Raw genomic sequence first — 19,423 nt, forward strand, 5'->3', positions numbered from 1 at the left:
GCCCATCCAAGAAGGCTCGAGGTTATTGGCCACAGATAAAATTAAGTCAAATCATGTGATATGTACAGAAGCTTTGATTGGACTGATCATGTCAACATCATACTTTCAAAATCTTAGCTAGCAGTCATCATTATGAATCAAGTTGACAATATACTGGCAAATCCTTTTTAATCCTTGTCATGTGAAGAGAAATAATGAAGAGAAATTATAGATAAAACGTATCAGTGCTCATCGGCCATTGGACATAAACATTACACAACAAGTTGGAAATCGCAAATACAACAATAAGTGGTTTGGAAGTAATTGGTGACAGTGGCTAACTGCAAGAATTGCACAGCAATCACTAGCCTGCTATTCAGTGGAGTGGCTGTGTGGTCCCAAATCTGGGATTAAGGCGCTCTTTTCCAAGTTTAAATGAAAAGCATTCAACATTGGCCATGCTGTCAATGAAGCATGATTTGTGGTGTGCTCAAAACAACTGTTAACTCGGAACTGCGAAAACTTGACTTTAGTGAGTTCAAGACAACTGTGAAGTCGGGAATAAATGAGAAAATACGTTTTGAACGGTCATCCAACTCTGAATTTTAAATCCGGCCTCTTTCTAGAGCCATGACCTGAAGATCAATGACGCCATCGTGATTCAACCTTGTTTTTGTCCGAGTTTCCAGTTGTTTTGAAAGCACCATAATTCCAGAGAATGCCAGACTTGTGACAAAATTTGCCCACGAAGGACCGCCGTGCCACGTTCCTGTTCAAGTGAGCACAGCACAACAAGGTGAGTCCAAAAATGTATTGCATGCTGCTGCATAGATTATGTAATATGCCAGGGAGATATGTATACTGTAGCTAAGAAAGTAAAACTAAGTGTATGTTGTGTAGTAAGATGTTAGTAGCCAATGTGCCTCACCATAATACTTTGGTCTATTTACCACTCTTAATTTCACCTACTGTTCTGACTTGGTGGTGCACATGAAGCCTTTAACCTGTTTTAGAGAAATATAATCATTGAATATTGTAAGAGCTTTCATTGTCTGCTTATATGCCTCCTTTATTTATCCTACGATTCTGACTTTGTGTACAGGGAGAATATTGTAAGAACGGCCCATATTCTGAATTCTGTCGCTGTACATTTCAAAAGTGCTGAACACATAGTTATATTGTCTACGTCCGTCCTAGCTCCCTCATTAATGTCTTAATCGAAATTGCAGATTGTCTCTTATCTGCTTGTTGCTCCCTTATTCCATAGTTTGGAAATCTCAATTGTCATTAGGAAACCACTGTTGTTTACGCAAGTCAGCCATGTTTTTTTTTTTAAGCAGTAAAATGAGGCTGAATGAACTGTTTCGCTGCCAGACAAGGCTCCACTGATAGCCAGGTGTAGCAATGGGTAATGTTGGGACTGCTGTTGGGACAGCTTTATGTAGGCCTTAACAGTTTGTGGGCACCGTTTGTCACCATTATATAGTGCAATTAATGTATTGTTTAGTGCACTGGCGATTTTAGCATGTAAATCTTGGTGGATTTTTTAAAAAGTGGGATGCATGCCAGCAAAGCCACTACACAACACTAAACAATACATTAATTATCCTATAATGGTGACTAACGGTACCCACAAACTGTTAGGGCCTATATAAAGCTGTCCCAACTGGTTTAGTGATGTGATTTGTAGTGGCTTTGCTGGCATGCATCCCACAGTTGTTTTTTGTCCCACTAAGATATATATATATATATACACACACAGTATATCAGCAGCGACTGGAATAATTGTTTTGAACGGTCATCCAATTTAAGAACTCGGGCCTCTTTCTAGAGTTTTTTTTTTCTAGACCTCTTCCTTTCGGACCTGAAGATATCTGACGTCATGTTTTGACCTCGTATTTTTTCCGAGTTCCCAGTTGTTCCGAACGCGGCATTAATCCCCTACCGTAACCATTTTAAATGTCAACTCCAATTGGGTAACGTCGGGGTTGGGACGTCCCAAGGATGCCAAGTAGCAAGGACGTTAATAGAAAACACATATAAGTATTTTCCGGTTTCTCCCTTCAAAATAAAAGCCCCTACACCAGAGATAGAGAAAGGAGATGGGAATCCCCTTTTCAAATAGCGAGCAATAGTAATGTCGTCTTTTTGTAGGCACCAATTCCGACATGGTTCGTTGGTTGGGGAAAGCCTATGATGGCACAAGTATCAAACTCATTCCACGTAGCGTACACCCTGTACTTGATGAATTAAGGTCACTATTTAGTCAGTGGTGTAAAGTACTTAGATAGTACTTTAAAGTATTTTTACTTAAGTCGTTTTTTGGGGTATCTGTACTTTACTATTTATATTTTGACAACTTTTACATTCACTTCACTACATTTCTAAAAAAAAAAAAAAATTAAAACTTTTGCTCTATACATTTCCCTGACACCCAATAGTACTTGTTACATTTTGAATGAAAGCAGGACAGAAATGGTCCAATTCAGACACTTATCAAGAGGTCATCGCTCCTGCCTCTGACCTGGCGGACTCACTAAACACAAATGCTTTGTTTCTGAATGACGTCTGAGTGTTGGAGTGTGTCCCTGGCTATCCACAAATTAAAGAAACATGCAACAATTGAGCCATATGGTCTTAATACATCTTAATATAAAGAATCTGAAATGATTTATACTTTTACTTTTGATACTTAACAAGTACATTTTTGCATTTTGGATTTACTTTTGATAAATAAGTATATTTAAAACCAAATACTTTGACTTTTACTCAAGTAGTGTTTTACTGGGTGACTTTCATTTGAGTCATTTCCTATTAAGGTATCTTTACTTTTACTCAAGTATGACAATTGGGTACTTTTTCCACCACTGTAATTAGTAAGGTATTGCTAATTGGTCCATACTGTTAGTATGCCAAAAGTTCCCGGATGTCTTACAACATTTGCCAAAATACGAAGTATACAAGCAGTGGAGACTATTTCCCATGGTTTTAGGGCCCATAATGCAATTCTTTAGAAAATGGGCGTGGCTTCACAACATTAAGATGTGAAGAAAATGGCAGAAAATATGCAGCCGAAGTTCGACAAGAGCAGATACAAATTCAGGTTGCAAGTTCAAACCCCCAAGCGGACAAGGTACAAATCTGTCGTTCTGCCCCTGAACAGGCAGTTAACCCACTGTTCCTAGGCCGTCATTGAAAATAAGAATTTGTTCTTAACTGACTTGCCTAGTTAAATAAAGGTTAAATAAATACAAATTGCATATATGACAAATGTTGAGCAATGTAATAGTCATGACTTTTCAATTAAGTTACTTCATTTGAAAAGTCAAAAAGCATACTATGGTTAGTATGAGTATTCGAACACAGCTTAGGTCTTAATTGAAAGTTAAAAACAAGTTATTACATAGAACAAGTAAAAGATCTTACAAAATATGTAGTTCGCAAAATTAATTTATTGCGCCCAATTGATTCCCATTCACTACTTGGACTGCTTAACTTTTCCCCAGAATGCAATTGACACATAGGCAACGTACACAATGGTCGTACATTGGAATCATTTAATTTTGAGGAAATCTGTCCATATTTGACAAAAGATAGATCCCTCTAGCCCTAAATGTGTGAATGTCAACAGCACTACTGATAGGAGTGGCAAGTAGACAGGATTCTTCAATTAAGTGTTTCATTCAACAATAAACTAGTGTTCATTTCACTTGACAAATACTGTACCAAACATCTTAATGTAAAATTGCATGACAGACCTATTTGGCAAAAATGTCCATTTCTGATATTTTTTTTATTTATCCTAGTTAACTATTTTGAGGAAGTGTATACTGGCTGCTGTTGCTATGGCATCTCAAGAGGGACAAATTATATTGCTGCTTTGCTCATTCGGGGCGGCAGTGTAGCCTAGTGGTTAGAGCGTTGGACTAGTAACCGGAAGGTTGCGAGTTCAAACCCCCGAGCTGACAAGGTACAAATCTGTCGTTCTGCCCCAGAACAGGCAGTTAACCCACTGTTCCCAGGCCGTCATTGAAAATAAGAATGCGTTCTTAACTGACTTGCCTGGTTAAATAAAGGTAAAATTAAATGTAAAATTCAAGCAAATGTCTTAAGGCATTTGACATGGCGTTGACATGGCCTAGCCCTGCTAAGAGCTAACCAAACCTAGTATGTGGGCTCTTAACGCCAATCAATTTGAAATATCTATTCAAAAGGTTAAAAAGACACAAAAAAAAAAAAGAGCACAATTTATGCTAAAGCACTGTGAGCAAGTCAGACCACCGATGATGATCATTATCATGTTACTAAAAACAGACCACGTCAGTCATTTTGCTCCTTTATTTCAGACATTCCCATTATTGCAGGTACAAGTGTTAAATAATGACAAAATAATAAAGCTCTTTAAAAGTGAAAGGAAACTAAAAACCGGGTGGCAAGTAACTGATTACATGTAATCTGATTACTAAAAATGAATCAGTTACGTTCCCAGCAAAAATATTGTAATCAGATTACACACTTGAACTAGATTACTTTTTAGATTTAAAAAGTATGATCACACAAAAAAACATTATGACACCTTTCTCAATGACAATTCTGCATTGGGGGGGTGGGGGGGCCAATTTTAAATTTGTTCCACCTGAGCGAGTCTGACAAGTCAGACCACCGATGACGAGAAATGCGCTTCATGTTTGTCTTTAATGCCTCCTAAAGGGGAAAGTTAGCAAAAGTAAATCAGATTACCGAGTTCGGGTAATCCAAAAGTTACGTTACTGATGACAATTTTGAACAGGTAACTAGTAACGTATTACGTTTATATCCTACCTAGATCTGATCTGTGGAAAGGTCATGAACCGTGAATTAAAAACAAAGTGCACATGTTCTCCACTACATTAAATGGATACATATTTTTTTAAATACTTTTTAATTCAGAGAAATTAAGATACCGTATGTAATGCCTGTTGAAGGGGTAGCAATGGAAGGCAACTAGGACGCACCACAACCTTCCAGCAGTCTGTAAAGAGGCTTTAAGCAGGAAGGAAATGGGCATCAAGAAATGGAGCAACATGCTTCTTGAGATAAATAGTCAAGTGAAGATGGAATGGGAAATTGGGAGTCCACAGTCTTGAATCTGGGGAGGTTTTTTATTTTTAAATAATATGTTGTTTTTTATACACCATGCGAATTTTTGTCAATCTTCTTTTTCAGATGGTGTTTGTAAGCCAAGATGTCCCGGTTCCATTTGGTGATCGTCTGCTTTTCACAAACCCAGATCTCCTGGGCCACCTAGGGAGCAAAAACAAAAAGGAGAAACGGGGGTTGAAGAGGGACAAATGTGCATCAATCCCAGTTCTTCCAACAAAGATTTTTCACAAGTATATATAAACTAGGACTATTTATAATAAACTCATTCAAAATATGTTGACTCTGCTACTGTATATTAGTGGAGTGCAACAGTATGCCAATGGCATGGTGGAGTATATTCAGACAGTGTGGCAGTTGTCCAACAATGTATTTAAAAATGAACCCTTTCATACAAAAATTAAAAAGTGTTCTAGTCTTTTTATCCGAACCTGCTGGATGAGCCTGAAGTCGTGGCTAACCAACATCATGCCGCCCTCGTACTCGTTGATGGCGTCGGCCAGGGCGTCAATGGTCTCGATGTCCAAGTGATTGGTGGGCTCATCCAGGAAGAGCATGTGGGCATTCTGACCAGCCAGCCAGGCGAAGCACACCCGGCACTTCTGCCCATCAGACAGGTTCCGGATGGGGTTCACCTGGTAAAAATGCAGAAAATTGCCACCAATGTCAGTAGAATCAGGGCGGCAGGTAACCTAGTGGTTAAGAGCGTTGGGCCAATAATCGACAGGTCGTTGGTTCCTATCTTTGAGCCGACTAGGTGAAAGATCTGCCGACGTGCCCTTGAGCAAGGCACTTATCACTAATTGCTCCTGTAAGTCACTCTGTACAAGAGTCTGCTAAATGACTAAAATGTAAATTGTCGTAAGACAGCCCCCCCCCAATTCATCTATGGTTTTAATTAGATTTCCGACTTGTTTAATTTAAATTAACTACAACCCTGCAAACCTGGGCTCAAATAGAATTGTTTTTTCCCCTCCAAATACATAAGCTGCCCTTGGAGCTTGAATCGTGCAAATGGAACCAATGGAATAGTCCCAAAAGTACAAACCCCACTCCCGTGGCATGCCAGACGGGCTCAATCAAACCCTGCTACATGACAATGTTTTAGGATCACTAATGATCAAACTGACCTGCTGTTTGCCCGTCAGCCCATAACGGCCAATGATCTTCCTCATCTCCTCCCTCTCCTTGATCTCTGGGTAACACTTCATCATGTAGTCCAGGGGCGAGAGGTCGAGTTCCAGCTGCTCAGTTAGATGCTTTAGAGGGGAAATAAGGAGTAGGTTCATCCATGTGAATCGTTTAGAGTTGTAAAAAAAAAAATCTAATTTCTGAAGTTGTCCCGTGATGGATGCGGTGGATTGAGACATCAATTTAAAAAATAAAATTAAAAACATATCTAGCTTAAACTGACAGATTGATGGATTTATTTTAATGCTAATTAGATTTCTGCAGGGACGCAGACATCGACTCGAGCTTAATGTGTACATCACTTTTTATAGTTGGGACTTAGTTTACAACCATAAATTTTAATTATTTTTTAAATAATAATGATAATAATAATAATAATATCACTGGAGGATGACTAACTTCAAGTAATTAAATAAAACTAAAGATGCCACTGACCATCCAGTCACTCAAAATTTGCAGTCTACTCCAATTTGCCATTGTAGGAGCAAAAACAACAACAAATGTTTATCCATTACGGACACAATTGTCAAGACAGTTTAGGCTATCAGTGCATTTTAAAAATGGTACGGTACCTGGTGATATCTGCCAATCTTGACGTGGGAGTTCTTGCGAATCATACCATCAGTAGGGAGGAGCTGAGGACAAAGAATGACGAGACGTGAGTCGGGGTAGAGAGAGGAGACGGATGGGATGTCTAATCAAAAACATGTATACTTTTGAGAAGTTGAATAAAATAAAGTAGACATTTAACTAGAAAAGACAACTGAACAGGAAATGGAAAGAAAAAAAGTGACAGCGTACATGGTTTCTACTCATTGGCCCTTCACTTATCAGTAAAAACGGCACCGACAACGGTAATGCCTCATGGCAGGGCCGAATAGCAGAACAATTAGTTAGCTAAATGACCATATAATCATGTCAAGACTCACCTCTCCAGTGAGAAGTTTGAGCAAGGTGGATTTCCCGGCCCCGTTGGGCCCCACAAGGGCCACTCGGGTGTCGAGGTCTATGCCGAACTCAAGGTTCTTGTATATATGGGGCTGAAATGTCAAACAAGGGAAAAGAATAAGAAATTCACACTAACAATATCGCAAAAAAACGTGATTGAGTAGTTTGGAGCTGGAATTTCTCTTCTCATAAATAAAACAAATAGATTAAAAAAAAAAAAAACAACATTCAGTCAGAAGTGAGAGGTTGGACAATCACCTACCTGGTCATCAGAGTACTTGAAGCTGACATTCTGTACCATGATGACCGGAGGGGGAATCTTCCCACAGGGAGGAAAACAAAATGACAGGGTCTAAAGGAAAAGAGAAGAATGAGCTTACTGTCTTCAGGGAGGAGTTTAGGATATAGCTTACTGTCCTCAGGGAGGAGTTTAGTGATCCCTGCCTTGTGACCTACCACCCTGAATGGAGCTATGATATTTTAGTTTCTATAAAAAACAAATCTATTATCCTGGAACTAACTCACTCTGTGGCATCTACTGTACACTTCTTTGCATCACAATAGACCATAACTATGTTCAGAATTTTCTAAAATAAAAGAGTTACCTGCAGTAATATCCACTTACTATAGTCCAGATAATTCTGACCATGTGACTTGCCCTGGGCTGTAAGTCAAAACTAATTACACACCAAAAAAAATAGAACCTTTTCAAACCCTATATGGGAAGCACTGTCACTTTTGTCCACCGAGTCAAAGTCACTAAACAAACTTACTTTGTCATTGGAAACGCTCTCAGTTAGGCCAGAGGCCACCATCTTCTGCAGGGTTTTCTCTTTACTCTGTGCTTGGCGAGCCAGCTTGGCTGAGCCGTGCCCAAACCGGGCTATGTAGTTCTGGTGGGGTGGTAAGGAGAGAAAGGTAGGTTTACAAAATAAATATCTGTTTGGTGAAGCCCTTCACTCCCAAATCATTGTGTGTCACATGAGTTTATTCAACTTAAAACAGTTTGTATGAAACGACCACACCCTAGGTGGTTCCAAAATAACCCACCACTATGCTTGATCCTTCACATAATACTGGCGTCAGCCCGAATTTCACATAAATAAATGGCCAAACCACTAGTGAATGAGAAAGCGTGTTTAGAGAAAGGGAATCTTAGATACCTTCATGTGTTTGATCTGGTCCTGCTCCCAGTTGAATCTCTTCATCTGGTTCTCTTCCAGCTCCTCCCTGGTCTTTATGTACTGATCGTAGTTGCCCTATCAGGAAGTAAACAAACATAGTTGCCCTACCAGGAAGTAAAACAGTTGCCCTATCAGGATGTAAACAAACATAGTTGCCCTACCAGGAAGTAAAACAGTTGCCCTATCAGGATGTAAACAAACATAGTTGCCCTACCAGGAAGTAAAACAGTTGCCCTATCAGGATGTAAACAAACAGTTGCCCTACCAGGAAGTAAAACAGTCGCCCTATCAGGATGTAAACAAACATAGTTGCCCTACCAGGAAGTAAAACAGTTGCCCTATCAGGATGTAAACTAACATAGTTGCCCTACCAGGAAGTAAAACAGTTGCCCTATCAGGATGTAAACAAACAGTTACCCTACCAGGAAGTAAAACAGTTGCCCTATCAGGATGTAAACAAACAGTTACCATACCAGGAAGTAAAACAGTTGCCCTACCAGGAAGTAAAACAGTTGCCCTATCAGGATGTAAACAAACAGTTACCCTACCACAGGGATAGGCAACTGGTGTCCCACTTTGAAGGCTCTCGGATCAAGAGTAGAATACACAAGGTCGAAATTTACAATTTTGTCAAAATTTGGTTGTCCATCAGTAGTTTGTCTTGTTGTCAGTCACTGATAGTCACTCAATTAAATTAGCCCATGTCAGGGGGAGGATGGATGTTGGTACACATACCCAAGCACAACTGCAGCTCATCATCATTTTTTGTGCCCCCCCCCCCCCCCACACACAACCAAAGTTACCCATCCTCGCCCTACCAGGAATTAAACCTTTGTTTTTACACGAGTACCATTTTACACTTGAAATGGGATGTACTCGCACACCGGAGTCATTTTCCTTTGTTCTTATGACTTGAATATACTAACTTTTATCCAGAGTAACTCACCAAGGGCAAATACAATACAAAACGACTAGATGGTTGAAGTCTGAGAAAGTATCAGGGTGTAAAACTAACTTTTTTGTATACCAATCATGGTGGCAGGTAGATATCATTTCTACCAGCCAGATTTTTTTTTTTTTAACCAGACAAAATACTTTAGCAATAATTACACAACATGAGCATGCGTAGTAATGTTTCTAAAAACAAATGTATTACAAATAATAAGTGATGTGGTGTCAGGGTAGCCTAGTGGTTAGTGTTGAACTAGTAACCGGAAGGTCGCAAGTTCAAACCCCCGAGCTGACAAGGTACAAATCTGTAGTTCTGCCCCTGAACAGGCAGTTAACCCACTGTTCCTAGGCAGTCATTGAAAATAAGAATGTGTTCTTAACTGACTTGCCTGGTTAAATAAAGGTCAAATAAAAATGTTTGATTTAATTTTACACTGAACAAAAATATAAAGACACAAGAAGTGTTGGTCCCATGTTTCATGAGCTGAAATAAAACAATCCCCGAAACGTTCCAGACACACAAAAAAAACGTATTTCTCACAATTTGTGTACAAATTTGTTTTTACATCCCTGTAATTCACATGGATGGTGAATTAGACATACTTGCCCGCCAATGCCAAGTTCTACCCAAGTTTGACAGGTGTTCATTTTAGGCCTTGGTAAGTATGATAAACTGGTGTTTTATTTATCAACTGAAGACAGGAAATGTAACTGCTCTGACTTGGAGCATTATTCTAAACCAGACAAATCATCTCATTGGTCCACGTTGGCTAGTTACAGGGTGCAGTTGCTCTTACCGTGTAGTATTTCAGCTTGCGCTCGTGTAAGTGCATGATGTTGGTGCACACGCCGTTAAGGAAGTCTTGCGAATGGGAAATCAGGACCAAAATACGTTTAAATCTGTCGAATTGGAGAGAGAATTGTTTGGACACTTCAAAATACAGACAAAGCTAATCTTGAGTTACACCAAACATGGGGATTCTCCATCCAAATGTAAAGGATTATAGTCAAAGTAAGTATATAGCTAGTGGTTAGCACAGATTAGTAAACTCCATGAGTAATGTCTAAAACATCTCATGTTGAAGCTAGTGGTTAGCACAGATTAGTAAACTCCATGAGTAATGTCTAAAACATCTCATGTTGAAGCTAGTGGTTAGCACAGATTAGTAAACTCCATGAGTAATGTCTAAAACATCTCATGTTGGAGCTAGTGGTTAGCACAGATTAGTAAACTCCATGAGTAATGTCTAAAACATCTCATGTTGGAACTAACAAAACCCTGTGGCGTCCGTTCTACACTTTGGCATACTGCTGGGATCAGATAAACGCTTCGGTCTAGTTTTTGTCAACGCGCCCCCACACTGACAACATACTGCCAGGCAGGGACACTATAATTCGGCCTTTTGTTTACATCATGTCACAGCAGCAGTAATATCTTAAAGGCGGAAACACATTTACACGACTTCCTAGTTTACCTCTGGAGTTGTCGATCAATAAAACCACAGTAGGTCATAGCAGAAAGCTGCCTTCAACCAATCAACGGCAGCTTTTCGAGTTAATAAAAATAAAAATTGTAAGAACGGCCTAAATCTGTCTAGAAAAGTAATGTCCTACATCTTACACACACAGGTAATGGGCCTTACTGGCTAAGCTCTTCCTCCAGCCACACACAGGCATCCAGGTCCAAGTGGTTGGTGGGCTCATCCAGCAACAACATGAAGGGCTTCAAGAAAAGGGCTCTGGAGTCGAGGAACACACAAACAAAACATTACTTTTTTTGGGGGGTGGGGGGGATGACCCAAAACATAACAAAAAAACCAGGGCATTTGCAAATGAAAACACCCATTCACTCTTAGGTTCTTATTGGTGATTTAGATTTATTTATTTTTTTAAATCTATAAATTGTTTTTTATGACTAAAAGGCATCTGGGCAAAGTGAAACGGAACACAAAGAGTAGAGTGCCCAGAACTGTAGGGATCAGATAAACGCTTCGGTCCATTTTTGTCACGGCGCCGCCGCACTGTGAACATACTGCTTGGCGGCGGCGCTATCATTCGGCCTTTCTTTACATCACTTCCCAAACAGTTCTGAGGCAAACGCCTACGCAGCATTAAAATATATATCCCATAGCGCTAGGCCCTTCAGAACCCTAGCGGCATTGGCTCCTACCCCTTTCATGAAGATCTGACATTTCTTCTAGACAGATGTTAAAAAGGGAATTTCTGTAGCGATGCTTGAGAGTCTATGAAAAAGACTGGGCTCAAGGCCTGCGTTCATAAAGTGTCTCACAGTAGGATTGCTGATCTAGGATCAGGTCCCCACCGGTTATGATTCAAAGGTTATATAACAGATTCTAGATCAGCACTCCTTCACGGAGATGTTTTATCAATACAGACCCAGAGCTGTGGATAATGAAGACCTGATTCTAGATCAGCACTCCTGATCCTAGATCAGCAGGTTTGTATTGTACAGGGTGGGTTTTTACCTGGCCAGAGCGACACGCATCCTCCAGCCTCCGCTGAAATCCTTAAGCTTCTTCTGCTGCATGGCGGCGGTAAAGCCCAGGCCGTGGAGGATCTGGGAGGCCCGTACCTCAGCCTTGTCTGCGTCCAGCTCCTCCAGACGCTCGTACAGCTCCATCAGCTTCTCACACTCAGCTTTAGGGGAGAGAAAAAGGAGAGAGAATAGGAAGAGAAAGGAGATGAGTCGGAGTGGTGGACAGAAGGGAGGGAACTTCTACTCAACGGTTTTCATTTTAACTGGTTGGGGGGGGGGGGTTGAAATGTAATCACGGTTGTCATGCCACCAAATAAGCCTTTGTGCCCGTTGCCCGACGCTACATCATGAAGGGAACTCATTCTGTAGGACTGTTCGGGACATGGGAAGTAGTGTACCACGCCTAGGAAGGGAAGCTGCCACGGTGAGCACAGTTCCCATGGTAACGTGGAAATACTCTTAAATTACTACAACCTATCCACCATTATAAAAAGGCAATCACTATCACCACAGCAAGGTACAAAACGTTTAGCTAAATAGGAACAACCTTAAATTGCTCCATTTGAGACACTTTTAGCAATGGTCTTCCGACGAGGACAAAGTAGACGAAGGACGAATGCAAAACACTCACAGTCCTCAGAGGCCAGGCGCTCGGCCTCCTTCTCCAGATGGATCCTCTCCGCGTCCACCTCCATGACACACTGCAGGGCCGTCTTGTCGCTGGGCGCCATCTCACGGGTCAGGTGGTAGATGTCAATGTGCTCTGGGATAGGTATCTCGCGGTGGCCAATGGCTGACAGCAACATGGATTTACCTGGAAAAAGTAGAGTCCCCATAGGAGATCAAATGTTGTATTTGTAAATAAGGCGGACATTCTTTTATTTTACCTTTATTTAACTAGGCAAGTCAAATAAAAACAAATTCTTATTTTCAATGACGGCCTAGGAACAGTGGGTTAACTGCCTGTTCAGGGGCAGAACGACAGATTTGTACCTTGTCAGGGATTCGGACTTGCAACCTTTCGGTTACTGGCCCAACACTCTAACCATTAGGCTACCCTGCCGCCCCATTGTTCCAATAAACGGCTGAGATGGTTGAAAAGCGTACCCACTGAGACGGGCGTACCCACTGCTGAAGATTACATGGCAAAAAAGGTGTCCCAAAGGCACTGGGTCATGTTCATTAGAGCACAAAATATTTTGCAATGAAAAATGTACATTTGGGTTTCTACCCAAAATGTCATTTGAGGGGTTTCTTCCGTTTTATGCCCATTGAACACAACTCAGGTGGCGGTAACTACTTACCAGTGCCGTTGAGGCCAATGAGGCCATAGCGCCGGCCCGAGTTGAGCTCCAGGCTGGTGTCCTGCAACAGCTCCTGCCCGTGGAAGGTGAGCGACAAGCTGGCGACGTGGACGTCCGTGCTGTTGGGGTGCGACGCCAGGACGCCGGTCACAGCCCGCGCCTCTGTTTTCTTCAGCTCAAACTCGTCCATCTCTTTGGTCAGCATATCCACTCCTGTGACACAGTGAGACATTTAGTTTGTCATTTTATACATGAAAAAGGGGTTATCCATCTCCACTGACAGACATGTGTACCAGTCAACCCATATTTAACATGAGGTACCAACCACCCACCCACTTACATGACACTACAGTAATTTAACAGACGCTCAAGAGCCATTTACATTTTAGCGCAAGAAGAAAACAAAACACATCTCTGAGCACCTAATGTAGCTGTGAAGAGGATTTAGACTTGAGCCCTTTAGTTCCTCTATGATAGACAACTATTACCGTTGCTTTCTGCTCCATTCTGCTGGCCTTGCTCTGGTATCTCTCCCTCTCCGTCCTCTCCTGGTTTTTTGGCCTTCTGCCGGGTTTTGGCGGCTTCCTTCTTCTTCTGCGCCTTCTTCTTGGCCAGGTCGGAGGGCATGGTTGCTGAGGACCTCGAGGGAAAAATTCAACCTGAAGACACAGCGAGAAGGCGGACAAAGCAGGGGAAACTGGGTCAGTAACATTGTGTTTCCTGCATCTGGATTATCAGAGAGGCTAATACGGTAGCTAAGCAGTCTTAAGGTGAAAGTCATTTTATATTGTTTGATGCAGCCACTAGTAAACAAATTAAAGTAACGTTCTATAAATGGTTGACTTAAGGGGTTGCCTGTGTTAGATTCAAGGTGACTTGTTGCTGACCAGCTAAATGGGAAATTCAATGCAATTAACCCTGATAAAGCCCCACTTGATCGGGCTTTAGTGGAAGTCTTGCAAGTCCTCCCTTCCAGCCTTAGTTGCCATTAATGATATGTATTAACCCTAGATGACATACAGGGGGCACTGTTTTGAAGCCACCGCACAGCCATTTTGGTATTCCAAAGAAAAAAATATATTTGAAAGCGTGTCTGTATATTCTATTAGACTCCTCAATGCATATTTTAGTATTATATTATGTAACCTAAACATTTAAAAAAATATATAAACACGGCCTCCCGAGTGACACAGTGATCTAAGGCACTGCATCACCATGCTAGATTCATCACTACAGACCCGGGTTTGATCCCAGGATGTGTCGCAGCTGGCCACGACTGGGAGTCCCATGCGGCGGCACACAATTGGCCCAGTGTCGTCCGGGTTAGGGGAGGGTTTAGCCGGCCGGGATGTCCTTGTCCCATCGCGCTCTAGAGACTCCTTGTGGCGGGCCGGGTGCATGCACGCTGACTTTGGTCGCCAGCTGGACTGTGTTTCCGCCGACACATAGGTGCGGCTGGCTTCCGGGTTAAGCGAGCAGTGTGTCAAGAAGCAGTGCGGCAGGGTCGAGTTTGAGGACACATGGCTCTCGACCTTCACCTCGCCCGAGTCCGTACGGGAGTTGCAGCGATGGGACAAGACTAACTACCAATTGGAAATCATGAAATTGGGGAGAAAAAGGGGTAAAAAGAACAACATTTTTGTACCAATTTAACTGCTCCCACTACAAATGTAATTTGGTGTTTAAATGCTATTGAAATACTGCAGAATTCCATTCATTTCTATGGAGGACTGGGCCTACTGAGGAGCACCAATATGGAGGCCGGGGGCTTCAAAGCCTCATTAGCTACATCGTATTAACACAAGCTGGTGTTCATAGACATCATTGGTTTCCATTCATATGAATCGCAATCAAAGACATTGGAAATTGCTAGTTCATATCTGGTTACACAGCTGCTGGATTTTACGCCAAGATCGCTAACGGTATGTAACTAGCTAATTATATTGGTGCCGTGGTGATTGCAACATCAGTACATTCCGGGCCTAGAATCGTTGCTCAACACCAATAAATGCCAGCATCATTTCCCTTGTAGCAAGCTAGTTCGTTCTTACAGTATAGCGGTAAGCGCTGAAGAACCGGGGTAGGTAAGACAGGTGGGTAATGTCATCTCACGTGTCGTCCTCACACGCATTTCCTGCCATTTACCTAGTTAGCTATTTTAACCAATAGCCTGTAAGAACTGTGCGTAACTAGTAGCTACATAATTTAATCAACTAGCCAAACTGCGGTAGTTAACTAGATGCGAAACTGGCGCCCTGGGCCATTTTATATGGAGGTTGATAAATAGAGGCCCCTAAATTACCAAGCTAATGTTCGCTAGCTAAACGGCTAGGTCGAAAAATATACACACAACGGTTATATTCAACCAAAGGTCAAATTGCCTAGCTAAAATTACGACCGAATATAGTTATAAAATCTTATCACAAATCCAGGAATCGTGTGGGCCTTCATATCCTTTGATTTGACAGATGCCAATAAATTCCGCTGGCTATAAATCCCCCCCCCCCCCACCCCCAAAAAACGATTGAGTCAGACTCCAAGTAATGATTCAGCTAACTGGTGGCTAATGCCGAAGCAACTCGTGGTCCTCTTCACTGCATTGTGTAACTAGCTAGTTTACCGGCGGGTATGCTAGCTCGACTTTAGTTAGCTAACGTTACTGATCGAATCAATCATGTATCTTCTTACTAAAAGCCCACATACGACATTTTTTTGTATATTATTATTCGTGGCTATGTCAGGTGTGGTTCATATACGTTTTTAAATATAATTAAATATATTTTCTCACCGGTCTTGTACCTGTTCACCGGCAGCGGCGACGACGTTGGAAACGCACAAGAAAGAATGATCTCGTTGTCGCGTGTTCCCTACGCCGGCTCACCCGACCAATGAAACGCCGAGTTGTCTTTGTAGCCCCACCTTCTCATTTTAATGTAGGGCGGGTAAAGGAAGGGTTGCCGGGAAATGGTGTATTCTGTACGTCATTACCGACAACAACAAAAAAGTGTCAAGACTAGAAATGATTCATTTATTGCAACATCATTGATAGTGTGGCCAGAACTCCTGTGATTTGTAACTATTGAACAGTAGACAAGCTTGTTTACTAATCTAAATCAAATAAAATGGTATTTGTCACATGGGTAAAATCAACAGGTACCTCAATTTACCGCGAAATGCTTACTTGCAAGCCTTTAAACAATGCAGTTAAAGAAATAGAATTAGGAAAATATTTACAACATTTTTAAAAAGTAACGGAGGCTATAGGGCAGCGCACAATTGGCCCAGCTTCGTCTGGGTTTGGCCGGGGTAGGCAGTCATTATAAATAAGCCTGAAACATGGTTAGACTTATCTTATATTATAATAAATAATCCGAATATGCTATGTTAAATATAAACTCCAGGACGTTTTCACTTCTCAAATTGAGGAAACATGCAATTGGCATGCTTGACTGCAGGAATGTCTACCAGAGCTGTTGCCATAAAATGTATTGTTAATTTCTCTCCAATAATCCGCCTCCAATTGCATTTTACCGATACCAGTTTGAATGCACAGAAATACCGTAACGAGATCCTGAGGCCCATTGTCGCGCCATTCATCCGCCACCATAACCTCATGTTTCAGCATAATGCACGGCCCCATGTCGCAAGGATCTGTACACAATTCCTGGAAGCTGAAAATGTCCCCGTTCTTCCATGACCTGCATACTCACCAGACATGTCACTCTTTGAGCATATTTGAGATGCTCTGGATCGATGTGTACGACAGCGTGTTCCAGTTCCGGCCAATATCCAGCAACTTTGCATAGCTTGAAGAGGAGTGGGACAACATTCCCCAGGCCACAATCAACAGCCTGATCAACTCTATGCGAAGGAGACGTGAGGCAAATGGTTTGTTTGTCACACCAGATACTGATTGGTTTTCTGATGCACGCCCCTACTTTTTTTTATTTTATTAAGGTGACTTCGACCAACCGACCAATCTGTATTCCCAGTCATGTGAAATCAATAAATGAGGGCCTAATTTATTTATTTCAATTTACTGATTTCCTTAACTGTAACACAGTAAAATCTTTGAAATAGTTGCAGGTTGCGTTTATATTTTTGTTCGGTATAGTTTCACGTCTGTCTTGAATACTGCAGACTCCTCCGCCACTTTGTTAGAAGAGAGAAAATGCAGCCGCTATGGTCATTTTCACGGTTGCAATGATTACGACACAATCGGCGCCCATAGAAACAAGCAGTTAAATAATCCTCCGATCTCTTCTGGTAAACTTGTTATATGAGTACTTATTCACTATCTTGATAGTTTTTTTTTTGTGGCGTGTTATTGTTTTTGTGATTGCTTTTGAGGAGTAGACAGTCATTGGTGAGCAGTCCTTTGATTCTTTGACTCTTGGATCAGAGGGAACTTTTGTATAATGTGGGACATTCGTTGCAGCATTTCCTAAAATGTAGGAATAGGAATAGACCTTTGATTGAAGTGTAGGCACTCTAGCTATAGAGATTCCGCCACAGTCAATCATTGAAGGGTTACAAGCACAAAGTTCCTCTGAATGCATGTCCCCTCCAACTTTCTTTCATAAAAAAGGAAACATCCCAGGTCATAATTACATTTGGTGATTTTCTCATTGTCCTTATAGACCCAAGCTTATCTTCAGATCTGTGTGTGTGTTAGTCTTTACGTTCACATGAATTATGCATTAATGGCAATGGAAGATTTGGGTGAACTTCTGATTTACACTTTGTTAAGTAACAGTTGATCCATTGTCCTCCGCAGAGTGAGATAAATGCAGAACATCATCAGGAGCCAGTTGTGCAGGAGAAGGGGGACCGATGACTCCTCCCAGAAACCCTCGCATTGCTCTTCTGGCTGCTACTCTGTCATATGTGACCCCACTACAACACGATCACCATGCCAGCGAGGTGAACCATAAGGTCACACAGTGGTGGAAAAAGTACTTAATTGTCATAGACACATCCTGCAGGATCTGGTTTCCTTCTTACAGAGGAGAAATAAACAACCCAGAATCCCCAGTAAATGAAGGAAGAACAAAATACTAAACTCAAGCAACTTTCCTACAAGGAACTATCATCAATATGAATGTCATCACTGACACCCACTTTGTTTTCACAATTACAGAATTTATATTGAGGACACACTGTGTTGTTGAACATCTCTATGTGTTTTCTACGATGAATGAAAGTCTCTGTTTCATATGAATTGTGCAGTGTCATGTATATGGATGAATGTGGTCTTAACCCCTGTTTAGGGGTTTTAGGTTGGGTTTCTGTACAGCACTTTGAGATATCAGCTGATGTAAGAAGAGCTATATAAATACATTTGATTTGATTTGTGGGAGCGTGCAATTGAAATTACCTTTCCCCCCGTCCTCTTTTTGACTCACAAGGGCAAGACTGAAAATGTGGGTCTGTCATTATCAATGACTTCAATTTAGAGCTCTACACCTGCTAAGTCATTGCCTTGTTAAACCAGACTGAATAGCGTTCAGTGGTTTACCCAGGCTAACTGAGTCATATAGCCTGCGTGAGACACCATTTGTTTTTTGTTTTTTTAAATGAGTAATTGAAACCATGGCACAGCATTTACTACAACTCCAAAACCATCTGAGTGGAGAAATTCATAGGACCGAACCACACCTTACTCAAAATTTTAGTCAATGATGTACACAAACAGCCAGCAAAATACTCTTTAATGTTAGAGGGGAAGAAAAAGTCTAACATTTGAAAAAAATAAAAAAATATTATTATTAAAAAAGGAAAAAGGAAACACTAATAGACTATTTATACAAAAGTATGTGGACATCCCTTCAAATTAGTGTATTCAGCTATTTCAGTCACACCTGTTGCTGACAGGTGCATGAAATTGAGCACAGAGCCTTGCAATCTCCATAGACAAACATTGACAGTAGAATGGACTTACCGAAGAGCTCAGAGACTTTCAACATGGCACTGTCATATGATGCCACCTTTCTAACAAGTCAGTTTGTCCAATTTCTGCCCTGCTAGAGCGGTTCCGGTCAACTGTAAGTGCTGTTGTTGTGAAGTGGAAACATCTAGAAGCAACAAAAACAGCTCAGCTGTGAAGTGGTAGGTCACACAAGCTCACAGAACAGGAACGCAGAGTGCTGAAGTGTGTAGCGCATAAAAATGTCCTCGGTTGCAACACTCACTACCGAGTTCCAAACTGCCTCTGGAAGCAACATCAGCAC

General features: G+C 41.4%; 1 protein-coding gene and 1 long non-coding RNA gene across 4 annotated transcripts; one reads left to right on the plus strand and one right to left on the minus strand.

The window, feature by feature from the left end:
- Window positions 1-4,302: 4,302 nt before the first annotated feature.
- Window positions 4,303-17,000, minus strand: LOC115103365 (ATP-binding cassette sub-family F member 2-like). 3 transcript variants are annotated; one of them, XM_029624261.2, is made up of 15 exons: window positions 16,904-17,000; window positions 13,682-13,852; window positions 13,194-13,406; window positions 12,521-12,703; window positions 11,879-12,050; window positions 11,036-11,131; window positions 10,190-10,292; window positions 8,421-8,516; window positions 8,031-8,150; window positions 7,520-7,609; window positions 7,239-7,349; window positions 6,882-6,944; window positions 6,249-6,377; window positions 5,550-5,753; window positions 4,303-5,262 (listed from the first exon to the last, which is right to left on the minus strand). In XM_029624261.2, the coding sequence occupies exons 2-15, from the start codon at window positions 13,818-13,820 to the stop codon at window positions 5,146-5,148; spliced, it is 1,836 nt and encodes a 611-aa protein (XP_029480121.1). In that variant the 5' UTR covers window positions 13,821-13,852; window positions 16,904-17,000; the 3' UTR covers window positions 4,303-5,145. The 3 variants fall into 3 exon arrangements, with proteins under 3 accessions (XP_029480121.1, XP_029480120.1, XP_029480122.1); XM_029624260.2 differs by lacking the exon at window positions 16,904-17,000 and adding an exon at window positions 15,982-16,069; XM_029624262.2 differs by lacking the exon at window positions 16,904-17,000 and adding an exon at window positions 14,432-14,767.
- LOC135563072 (uncharacterized) lies at window positions 16,997-18,408 on the plus strand. The gene is made up of 2 exons (XR_010460269.1): window positions 16,997-17,081; window positions 17,971-18,408. It is a non-coding gene; the product is annotated as an uncharacterized LOC135563072 (long non-coding RNA).
- The last annotated feature ends 1,015 nt before the right edge of the window (window positions 18,409-19,423 follow it).

This window comes from Oncorhynchus nerka, linkage group LG20 (assembly GCF_034236695.1).
Source record: "Oncorhynchus nerka isolate Pitt River linkage group LG20, Oner_Uvic_2.0, whole genome shotgun sequence".
In the NCBI taxonomy this organism is placed as follows: domain Eukaryota; kingdom Metazoa; phylum Chordata; class Actinopteri; order Salmoniformes; family Salmonidae; genus Oncorhynchus; species Oncorhynchus nerka.